This window comes from Ptychodera flava, chromosome 14 (genome assembly GCF_041260155.1).
Source record: "Ptychodera flava strain L36383 chromosome 14, AS_Pfla_20210202, whole genome shotgun sequence".
Classification (NCBI taxonomy): Eukaryota; Metazoa; Hemichordata; class Enteropneusta; family Ptychoderidae; genus Ptychodera; species Ptychodera flava.
In genome coordinates this window covers 11,726,099-11,738,617 of record NC_091941.1, presented here as the reverse complement: position 1 = coordinate 11,738,617, position 12,519 = coordinate 11,726,099, and the positions used below count along the sequence as shown (strand labels likewise).

The 12,519-nt window shown below is 36.5% G+C and overlaps 1 protein-coding gene across 1 annotated transcript; it reads right to left on the bottom strand.

The window, feature by feature from the left end:
• Positions 1 to 315: 315 nt before the first annotated feature.
• LOC139149357 (ankyrin repeat and EF-hand domain-containing protein 1-like) lies at positions 316 to 12,153 on the bottom strand. The gene is made up of 7 exons (XM_070721077.1): positions 11,297 to 12,153; positions 8,309 to 8,508; positions 7,424 to 7,697; positions 5,557 to 6,394; positions 4,847 to 5,073; positions 3,767 to 3,975; positions 316 to 3,201 (listed from the first exon to the last, which is right to left on the bottom strand). The coding sequence occupies exons 1-7, from the start codon at positions 11,640 to 11,642 to the stop codon at positions 2,920 to 2,922; spliced, it is 2,376 nt and encodes a 791-aa protein (XP_070577178.1). The 5' UTR covers positions 11,643 to 12,153; the 3' UTR covers positions 316 to 2,919.
• Between the last annotated feature and the right edge of the window lie 366 nt (positions 12,154 to 12,519).

Here is a 12,519-nt window from a genome sequence, read left to right as displayed (position 1 = left end):
ACTTGTAATGTGAAAACCAAGAAACAGTTGATGTGGCAGGTGTTTAGTGAGGAATTAACAAATCCTGTAACAAATGAATAGATTAGGAACAGTTAAATACCCCCCCCCCTCCAACATGGATGTAGTTTGGAGTAGGGTCAGGGATACAGTTAGGATATGTCTAGTGGGCTAATTGCCATGGGGTGACTGCTTTACAATGTACATGAGCTGCTCATGACATTATCAATCTTCCCATTTTCATGTTCATGTGGGACCCATGTGTTTGCAGACGTAGCAACAACATGGAGGCAAAAATTAAGAAACGGACAACAGGTATATCATATTTGCAAGAGAAATTTATTGACATTCAAAAAGTGTCAATTGATGAATAGAGGTTGTGAAAAGCAGGTGATTACCTAATAATAAGCTTGTTTTATTTTTGGTATGGTGTTACTCCATCTTGCTATTTGCTAAGATGCTGAATGAATACTGTTTGGAGTCTATTGACTATATATGTAACCTTGGTAAAATAAAATTGTGCATGCAAGAATCAAATAGGTTATGCTGTAATCATGAGTCTCTGTACCATGGAAAGTGTATCATGGATTGATGTGAATGTGCTTTGGCAAGTTTTTCACCAACCTGGCACAAATCAGCATATGTGACATTCATATTATCACATTTACATTCAAGTTCCTTCAGGTCAGATCCCACTTTAAGGTTTATTCTGTTTATAAAAATTGTTTTAATTTGAATATTTTAACCCTTTGGAATGGTACATTACAATTTTGCCCCAAACAGGATTGCAAGGGTACGGAACTGCACCTTCAACAATAGCAATACCTGGGTGTACAGTTTGCACAAGCAAGAAACAAGATAAATCTCTGATGGTTCTAACAATAGGAATTCTTTGATTGGCACAGATGACCAGCTATTTAAGTAGTTTGCCCGAAAGATAAAAACGATACACATTTTAAAAGTGAAAAAACTAGACTGAAAATTGGTGCTCAAGAAATAAGAAAATGCAACCTCTTACCTTCAACAACATATACAGAAAAAGCATTAATGTCAACATGTGGACATCAATAATTGAAAACTGATTATCTAATGCAGTCTGCTGTAAGATTTTTTCTAAAACTTTGTACAATGATTTTTTTAAAAAAGGCTTCAAAATATTATTATAATAAAACAAAGACATCCTTTAATCCTTTCTAACATCTGATTGTACATTTTTGCCTTGGTTCTTTGGAATGTTCGAATGTGGAAAACACTTGAAGCTCGTATGGATTTGTTGACCCTTTCAGAATTTAAGCAGACAGGAGGCTCAAACCCAAAATAAACATTATTCACATGTTTTTTCATCTGTCTCTCTCTAAATTTGTCCATGATATGGTGACTCTACTTCTCAACAATGTGGTTTTTTTAAACACATTTTGAACAATACCTCACTGAATGATAAAGTCAACTCCTGTTGAATTTCAGATACCAGAAACACACCTATCAAAAGAACCATATTCCCACATAGGTTCATTTTCTTTAGAATTGCTAAAAATTCTATACATTAAATTTATTTCTTGTGTAAGCATTGAGTAAATCTTCATGTAAATCTAAATTCAGGTTTGAAAGAAATTCAAATTCAAAAAACTTCGTCTACCACAAAGGTTTTCTTTACAATACTTTTTACACACTATAAGGGGGCTTTCTTTGGGTACACAAAATGGGTTCTTTTACAATACTTATTTACATAGAGACCTAGCCATATTTACTGAAAATTACCGAATTCATGTTGAGAAATCTCATTTTGAATTTTTACAAACATTTTCCTCTAAGCAATTCCTTACCAGATATATATAACATGAGAAAACAAGATAAATATTGTGGGAAATTTTTTCACAATTCGAGAAAAAGGCAAAGTTACATACCTCTGTGGTTGACTTTTACGTTGTTTGCTTGATTGTTTACAAAGCATTTGATTCAAAACAATATTTTCTAGTATCAAGCATTAAATTTCATGTTTGTAACTTCAATGTCCTATAGTCGCCATTGCAATAATATGATTTATAAATTTTCGTGGATTCATCTTTTTTCAAACATTGTCTGATCAATTCGACAGTGTAAATCCAATGATTAAGGCTTTTTATTTATTTACAGCAAGACTCTATAAAAATAGCATTTTAGCAAAATATATGCTCCTATTTTGTAAGTACAAGGAATGTTTGTGATGACATGTACATTTCAAAGAGAATTTGATTGTAAGTTTCAGGCTTTGATCTAATTTTCCTAAAAATCTACCTTTTGACAGAGTGAATTGTGACATGTCGTCAGTGTACTATTGTGCTGAATAAGACGTAAATTTATCGATAGAACATTTGGAATTGAACACCATGATACAAGCAGCTGAATAAAAGGAAAAAATGAGTGACTGGAAATCTGATTGGCTAAAGATATGATAAAAAAAGTTACATTTGTTTCCCTTTAATGCTGTTCTCAACCAGTAGACTTATCTTTTATTTCGAATACGAGCACTCATGTCATCTCTTGTCAGCTGAGTCTAAAAACCTGTTTTCTAGAATCCTCCACCCCTTCAGCACAACAATTTGGACTAACCCAATGGTTTTATACAGTATGTTGGACTTCTTTACTAGGTAATGGGGATCAAAAGATAAATCTGAAACGCAAAGATACAAAATAGCTTAGACCCATTTGAAGTTTCTGTTTGAGGCCAATATACACGCTTGTATATTAAATCAATGTAGGGTGTCTGTGTGCATGTGCGTGTGTTACTGGTAGAGTATAATTCATAGACAGACACTTTCACATGTATATCTATCAAGTCAACAGCCACTGATTATTTTTTCAACATCTCACAAACCAAGAGCTCTTCACGGAGATCCGTCTTTGTGGCACTGATGGGCTGATGCTTTTCATGGGAGTCAAAATCTAATCATCATCGTCGTCTGGGTCAACACCTCCCAGTGCCTTTGATTTGTTCATGAAGTTCTCTTTAAACGGCATTTCAAAGTCTGGAAAGTCGACCTCATAGCCAAAGCGTTTCCGTCTCTGTTCCTTCTTGATAATCAGGTCTCTGGTGGTATGTTGATGTGTCCAGGCTTTGATGGGTGTGTACGTGACGTCCTCCACGTGTTCAACACCACCTGCCATTGCTGATGCCACACGCAACACTGAGCTCTTTCTCTCTCGTCTAGGCGGTGGTGTCGATGCCTGATAAAAATTATAATGAAAGAGGCATGTAACAGATTGTTGGATCCAACTTTCAGAAACCCTCACATTATCATCATTTCAATGGTAAGTCTGATAAAAGCCAAAATCTATTTGTTTGTATCCTTAAGCCCATCCACAAATAAAATATATAAGTAAACTAATTGGCACATTAAAATGAAAATTAAGTCATTGTTTCTGGAAAATTTAATACCTGTGAGATCTTCCTGTGTTTTCAGAAAGACCATGGCAATTTTTCATAGTTCAACCGAAGTACCAGCTACCCTGTCGCCATCCAATCATCATTATTTCATTATTGACAAATGATAGACATATTATCCATTGACTGCTAACAACTGAACAGTTGAATCAAAGTGTAATCTTCATAATTAAAAGTCAATCACGGGTAATATTGTCAATATCTGTTTTACAGTAAGGTGTAGCCTTCGTTTCTTTAAACAAGTGTTCACGCTAAAATAGAACTGTTAATGGAATGAATGACTGCAGCCTTTAAAAAAGTTGGTCCGTAAAAAATTATACGGGATCTAAGAGATACTGAACAACTTACCTCTACAGGCATTTGAGTAAGGTTAGATGTCTGCGGTATTGGTGGCACGGAGGCTGCCCTCTGTGGGTCTTTCTTTTTTCCCTTGGCACTCTTCTTTCCTTTCTTCCCTTTGCCTTCCTTTGGCTTGGGTAAACTGTCAAACTTTTCCTTTACTATCTGTACCACCCTGGGCTCTGCCCACCACATGGCAATTTCCATCGCAGTTTCACCTGGGAAAAAATGAAGGAAAATTTAAAATTAATTCATACTGAACCTTTAATTGGGAAAAGTACTACATCTGCTACAAGTCAACCCGATGTAATAGTTACCTAAGTGACAACAGTGATGATTCCAAAAACAGGACAGTAAATTTTGATAGTGACTGTAGCTGGCTATTGTTTAACATGCATTCAGGTCAGCTATCTGCTGTGATCACCTTTCAACAGTAGAGTCTGTACAATATGTAAAGTTTGATCGACTTCAATAGGAACAAAAATTTATGCCCATTTGGAGTCTCTATCACACTACATAAATAGGCTTTGTAAATAGAAATGTCTTGAGTGTAAATTGCAGACTTAAACACATCAAAAAGCAACAGAGATAGAAATTATCAAGAGAGATGTAAATTATCACTATTTTCCGGGAAAATAATTGGATTACCATGCAAACGGCAGGTAGGTTGAACCTTGAAAGGTACAGAGCAATTGAAGTTTGACTTCAACCTTGCATGAAATTGAACAAGTTATTGAACTCCAGTAAAACCATTAAAAAAATTGAACAAGTTTTGAATGCTTGAAACTATTGACTTCTTAGCAATGAATATTTGACCTCATTCATACCAGAAGTAGAAAATCAATGGAGATAAAACAAACTGTTAGAACAGAAATCAAAGTTCAAGTGTGTAAATTTCATAACATTACCTGAGATTGTCCACCAGAATATGTGCGTTTCAAATAACTCCTGTTGAGTGTCTGATAAACACTCAGAATGAGACATTGAGAGAGGAGACTGAGATAGGGAAAAAAGATTATGTTTAAAGTGCATATTGAGTCAGCAGAGATATTGCTGACAGAAAAGCATTAGAGAAACCATTTGTCTTACCTTTCCTGTTCTGTTGCTGCACCTTTGCACCTTTCTCGATAAGAAACTGGACAACATCAGGTTTGGAGCTTTGCACCGCTCTCATCAGTGGGGTGCCGCCATTCATAGCAGCCGCATCAATCTCGGCCCCTTTTCCAACCAACTGCTGAACAATGTCAATCTGGCCAGCGTGGCATGCATGATGTAACGGTGTCCACTTGAAATTATCTTGAGCATTAACATTAGCACTGTGAAAAGATGAAATGTTTCATGGTTATCTATTTTTTCATGTGCGATTCCTCAGTGCTTGAACTCATATAAATTTTTTCTTTACATGTACATTCATCATCATGAACTAATAGTACAGAAAAATGGTGAAGAAAAACATACACACATTAAAAGTAGCAAAATTGAAAAAGACTGTCCACATAGAACCATTTAAAAATCAACATAATCCTAAGGGGTCCACCTGTCATGTGATGACCCCCTTAAGAAACTCCAGTGTTTTCATAATGGAGTTTGGGTTCACTTTCCTCATAAATTGTTTTTTTGTCTTTCACAGAAAACTTAACCAATACACAATTTTGCCGGTATGTGACATCAAAGCATTGCTGAGTACACATACTGGAATCCCTTTATCACCAGACCTTGGCAAATTGATACTGTTTTTTGGACGTCTGTATAAGGATATGGGGTGAAATGGTTACAGAAACATAGAATGGTCAACTCACCCATTCTCCATGAGAAAGTCAACCATTTCTTGATTGCCATAGTGACAAGCCACCATCAAGGGTGTCTTGTAGTACTTGTCCCTCGTGTCAACATTCCTTCCTTCCCAGAATGCCCTCTTCAGTGATTCAAGGTCTCCTAACCTGGCTGCATCATTTATGTTCATGTATGTTTTTTCAGGGGGTGAAAGATACCAGATGGAGTCGTCCTGTATCGGGTGCTCCGGTGGATTGTCCCTGTCAAATCTTCCAGTGTCGGAAAATGGTACATGTCTCCCAATGAGATGTTCTGGAGGCCCACCTCCTTCAGTCCTAGGGCCCTCAGGTGCTGTGCATATCGGCATGGGAACCTTTGTTTTTCCTTTCTTCTTTTTCCCACCTTTTTTCCCGCCTTTCTTCTTCTTTTCCTTTTTCTCAAATGCTGACATAAGGTATGTCTTGTGCACATACTTTTTGCCACCAAGAAACTCCTCATAATCGATTAAGTTCTCACGGTTTTTATCATGCAGCTGGAACACCTTTTTAATATCCTCTTCTTCAACTGGTGGTGACGCCGCCAGAATTGTATCTGAGAATTCCTCTTTGGTCACTTTGCCCACTGGTTCAATGTTTTTGTCCAGATCAATGTTTTGGAACTTCTGTAGGAGCTCTTGTCCGTGTTCAATCGTCCAGTCATACAGCTGGACTGCCCATGAATCAACAGGTGGTTTTCCTCCTCCGCTGATCTTCTTCCATAACTTCTCCACTTTCTTGCAATCCTTCATTGCGTCCTTGCTGCCATTATCTTTTGCGACTTGACTAGGGAGCTGACCGTCATCGTTCTTGACATTTGCCCGGCAACCTGAGGGGCAAGAAAAGAGCAGGAGATGACATGTTACTGCGCAGCGTTGCTGACCTCAGATAAGTATGTATTGATTTTGCCGTAAAATGTACAGACAAATCAATACTGCCCTGAAAACCCTTCACGCACAAGCCTTTGTGCTTTCAGTTTAATTATATGTTTGATATCACATCACTGATGATGACATAAACTATGAAAGCAAAATATGAATTTATTGAAAGAATTATTGACTGAGAGAAATGACTGGTAATAGCTTTTCCACGAGTATCACCTTTCAAGAAACATTTACAATAACTTGAATGTTTCTTTGCAATACTCCTTCACTGATGAAAACATTTCATTTTAACAAAAGCTGATAGTTTAAGCATGACATAAAAATTACAGTTACACAGTTTGACATAATTGTTTAAACTTGATAAAATGAAATGTCATTCACACAGAAAAAGTCTGACTCAACACACAGAGTTCCTAATAGACTATTTCAACAAAAATCATCAGATTAACATTTTCAATTAAACTTTGGGGAGATTGGCAGAATTTTTACTGGTTTTCAGTTGTACAAATCGATAGAAATAGGATAGACCACCTGGGCATTGCTGTGAGGGACCAAATAAATCTATAATTAGAGGTTATTACGCAATGTCACCACTTTCTGTTTTGTATAAGCATGAGTGTCATTTGTGCTGTGAGACAAGATGGAGTGATTATTGGCATGGGTATATGATAATTGTGAATGTCTTGTTAAAGGCATGAAAAAAATATTCAAAGTACTCCTATTGCGCAAAAACAAAACATATTGAACAAAAGAAACAACTTGAGAAAATATTTTCAGTTAAGACAGTACTGAAGCAACTTGATGAAATTGTACATTTATTTTAGTCAAAATTAAACTCATTATTTTAATCTCTGATAATCAGCAACATGTAAAATTTTTGTGCATATATGATCAGATTCACAGCTCTTATTCATTCATTCATTCATTCATTCATTCATTTATTCATTCATGTTAATTACTAGTATACAAATTACCTCTTTGTCCCAAGAATTTGCAGCACATGGCGTGGCCACCTTTTGCTGCATGGTGCACTGGAGTGTTCCCGACCACACTTTGAACATTGAAGTCAGCAGCAAATGTGGCCAGGATTTTCAGCACGTCAAAATGGCCGCCACCTGCCGCAAGATGAGAAGCTGTGATTTTCTCTCTGTCGATAGCATTGACATCACCACCAGCCTGAAGTATCGCACGGACTACAGTGACACTACCACTGCTTGCAGCTGCGATCAATGATGTCTGTTGCGTTGCCTAGGACACAAAAAGATGTAACAATTTTTGATGAATTTTGTTAGTAGGCAACACATGTATTGATTTATCTCAGACTAAAATACTAACTCCATCATCTAAGACACATCAGAGAATAAAATCTGACAATTTTTTTTTCTCTTTTGACAAACTGAAAAGCTTATACAAATATTATTCAAAGCACAACGGTAATTTAGATTCATAAAAACATTTATTTGATTTGCAATATGTTTTAGAAAAGGTAACATTCTGTAAGGACTTGTCATTACTCAAAGTGATAAAAGAGCTATAACTGTTATGATGTATATTTTGATAACTGAACTACTGGTAGAAACACTTTGAAAAATAATTGCACACTTGTTATTGAAAAATTGTTTGCATCTGTAAGTAAATTAACTTTGATGTATCAAATGACCAAATGACTTCAAACGGGGATGGTAAACACTTACTGTGTGCTATGCTATCAATAGGAGAATTAATGGAAACCACATCAAGAATCTCATTAAAAATTCATCTGATTAATCTCACACAATGAGATTATGTAAATTTCTCATCGATCTGCTGACAATGAAGTTCATTAAGATTTTTGCAGATAAGATGTTGTTCATTAATACCTCATTCTTGCTGTTGGGATCTGCCCCTTTACTGAGAAGTGCCATACAGACATTTTCATTCTCCGCCGCCGTTTCACACGCTGCAAAAAACACCGGCACTCCCTTATTGCTCTTGTTATTACAGTCGGCTCCATATTCCAATGCAATGTCAACGCATTTGGTGTGTCTGCTTGTCGGTGTCATGCAGTAGAACAAGATGCCTAGGTACACAAAAGGAACAAAATAAAATAAACTCAATGAATAATCATGATATTTTGTACCTTGTCGCAATGTACATGCAAAGGGAAATGAACACCGTATAAATTTTTATAGTGCCTCCCGCATGTGTGTGAATCAGACTGTGAACTGTTTAATGGATATGGGTATAGGAATTTCACATCTAATGCTGTCATGCACAAACGTAATTTGAATGGAAGGCCTTAAAAAACACTGAAATAAGTATCTGATTATTTCTAAGATATGTGACTGTGTTACTAAGGAAATCTCATATTAAATATTTTCCAATTATATTTATGTTCAGTCATGGAGGTAGTCACTGTTTCAATCAAGAAATACTAACAAATGAGTTGTTAACTAGAAAAGCTTTATTTGTGAATTAATGTCACATTTTACTACACAAACAAAGAACGTGTCATATTCTTTGTATATGAAAATGACACCCCTGTATGACTATTTGGATAATGCTTGCCCTGAAAAGTGTTTTGAAGCCCTTTCTACATGCTATGTACACGATCATTATACATGAATACACACATTAACAAAATAGGAAAATATTGTTTGTTTGTGTTGATATTTAATTTGATATTCATTTGTGCCATTACAGAGCATTGTCCGTCCAGTCTCATAACAAAAATTACATCAAACCATTCAAAATGTAATCACATTTCTCACTGATTACTTTCCGTATTTACTTTATCCCGATCTCTTATTCAACTCATTAATCAAGGATAGATAACGCTCTCTACGGAATGATCCTGAGTGCTGTCTGTCAGTATGCATTTAGAGAATTGCCAACAGAAACAGACATGACACTGAGCAATTCAATCTGAAAATAACACTGACTGTGTGGTTGCATAGCAACCGCTGCCCTGCTTTCCATTTTCCGCCATGTTATTTTCCACCTATCTGCACTAATTCAATTCAGTATTCTATACATGTGACAAACACAGCCAGGATATTGCAGAAAATGAACATGTCGTTAATTTCCCTTACAAAGTATCTCACAGAGGTTGGTTTTGTGTAAAGTCTCCCTCATTACAAAAGATAAATTTCATATATATATACACTTTTCTTCAGAGTAGACTTATTGATTTAATTGCTGATGAATGTTATGGCTTATAAAAACAGAATAATCCTCATCCATGCCTATGCATACAATTGTCTGGATGTGTCACATCTGCTTTTACATTTATATGTGACATCATACATACATAATGCTCAATAATATCTTTGAAATTAAATTCCATAATGACACCTCTGGAAAATATCAGGCGTTGCAACTTCAATCTTGAATTGTAAGTATGTTTGAAAATCTACACACTCAAATGAATTTTGTCCCTTTTGTGTTCTATTTAAAAGAGAACAAGCCTGAGATATTGATAAAATTATTTTATATGAGCTTGGCTTTTCCATAAAAAAAAATATTTGTTGAGTGTGGCTTAAGTCAGTCGAGCTGGATATTACAGTTAAGAGCTCAAGGATCAAGTAACTCTTTATGCATGGAGGTTTGTTTTGCCGACTCTCGGAGGAATTTCCTTTCAAATGTGTATTTTGAGACAAGGAAACCCTTTGAGGTGTTTATAAAGAAGCCGGTAGAGATAAATGGTAAGACAAGAGAAATCACTACATGGTCCTGTTTATCCTGGTAACAAGATCAGATGGTGTAAACAGTCTTCTGACGTAAGTAGGAAGAAAACTGACTCTGGTGCAGACCTATCAAGACTCAATTCTTGCGTGAAAGGCATCTTAACTCAGGGGAACATTGAGTTTGGGTTACAGTACCAGACTTGTAAACAAACATCCCTTCTAGCTTTTGGGTTTTTTTTGTATGTGTATAAAAGCCTGTTTGAGTATGCATGGTTCTATACAGTGATACTGAGATGCTGGTTAACAGAATGACATTGACATGAAAATACTTGAATGTTCAAAGAAAAATAAAGAACTGCAGCATAGCACTCAGAATAGCCAAGTATAAAAAACACCACATTCTTTAAAATGCTTGAATTAAAGTAATTGACTAAAATTGTAGATAACTACATTTTTTTCCAGGGTACCCTCCCATTGGCTTCCATTGTTCACATTCACAGTATTTGCATCACCACAGATATTCTTTTCAATTCTTGAGACTGTATAATAAATACTATGATGTGTTCAAACAGTTTTAAAAGTTTTGAACTTGGTTCCTTTTTATACATTTTGTTTATTCTAGGCATTATTGCTCAAACTTGATTATTTCTGGGCTTACCATACTTTATACTCCTATGTCATAAGTTGTGTAACAAATTGCATTATTATATACGTATGTAATAATGTGATTTAAGTGAACAAATGTGCATTTTTCTTTCTTATAAAGAGTGAAAAATCAAAATACTATAAAAATTTAGAATAGAATATATTGACATTATTGAAAAGACTATACAGAAAGTTGAACATTGGCAGTAGAAGCAGGGACATGTTATGAATATGGACTCACAGTCCTACAGCCTGAGGGACTGTGGCCACATGTGGTGGACTCAAATATTTCCTGATTTGGGGTAAATTTTGACTATTAAAGTTCAACTATTAAAAAGATGTTGTTACAATTTTGTAAAATGTTGTGAATTTGCAACAATCAGCACAATGTGTCGTTTCCAACAACTGTGAACTATTCATTGTGAGCGATGGCACACACTGGAAGATAAATGAAGCAGTAATTGAGTGACAGGCGCGCGCTAATGGTTCATTGATCGATGGTTTTGGAGTGTTTTTTTGCAAATTTGAAGAACTCACCTTGCCCATCTACATCTGTTAGTTTTAAGTCGGATCCAGCCGACACCAAGATTTCTAATGTCTGAATATGTCCGTATTCTGCCGCTCTCATGACAGCCGTGCGTCCTTTCAAATCGACAACATTGGGATGAGCTCCGAGGTCGAGCAAAAATTTCACCATTTCCTCGTTGTTGTTGATGGCTGCCAAGTGTAGCGCCGTCTCTCCGTCCGACGGCTCGCTGTAGTTGACCAAATGAGGCACGCCATGGTTGCACAACTTTTCAATCTGTTCCCTGTCCTCCTGTCGTACACACTGCAATAGTTTGTGTATTTGCAGGATTTCGAGTCTGGTCTCTGCGATTGGCATGGCTGTGTATGGCAGTAAACGATATACCGATCACTTACTTGACTCCGACGGTCAACCAGGAGTCTTCGACCACCTGTTTGATTGTGAACGACCGGTTCAACGAAAGAAAGTCGAAATGATTTCAAACGCCTTACTTCCAGTCTCCAAGGGTCTCTGTCCTTCGCGACAAAACCAAAACCCTGACGATACTTTGACCGCCAAAGTACAAGTCTCACCCCTTTGATACGACCCTCACAGCACTCCAGTTGATTCGATCTGAACAACAAATGAACTCGCCTAACGCGCAAAACTAGCAATATCCGTCCCCCATTTCACGGCCGGTAATTTTCCTTGTAACAGTTTCCTTTCATAAATGTCCTTGTACATCTGATCGAACGATTAAACATAAAAGTAAGAAGGTCGTTTCAAAATATCCAGCGTTGCTCGAAGTCGAATGTGATGGGTTCCTAGGAAGTGCTGCATGAACCCGGTCTGGGTGCACTGTTACTATGGCGGCGTACACGATACACTCATTTGCCTATCAATGCACCGCGGTTCGGTCAATTATTTACTAACCAACACAACTGGAGAAGGCTTCGGGACACGCTGACCTACCACGGTGTGACGCCCTCAACTAAGTTTACTAGTGTGTTCAAGTTTTCGTTTATTGAAAGTGAAGGTTAATGTCATCGCAAATGTGTAAATGAATAAATAAACGTATCAATAAACACATAAAATATAAACTAAACAGGTAAGTGCATTATAAAGAAAGTGACAGCATTATTTTTGGATGTTTAGAAAATGTTAGAAATGTTTAGAAATACAATCTATACTAAGCCTAATAATGCCGATGAACAGGTTATTCAACATGTACATACCTGTCAGTGACACATGCCAG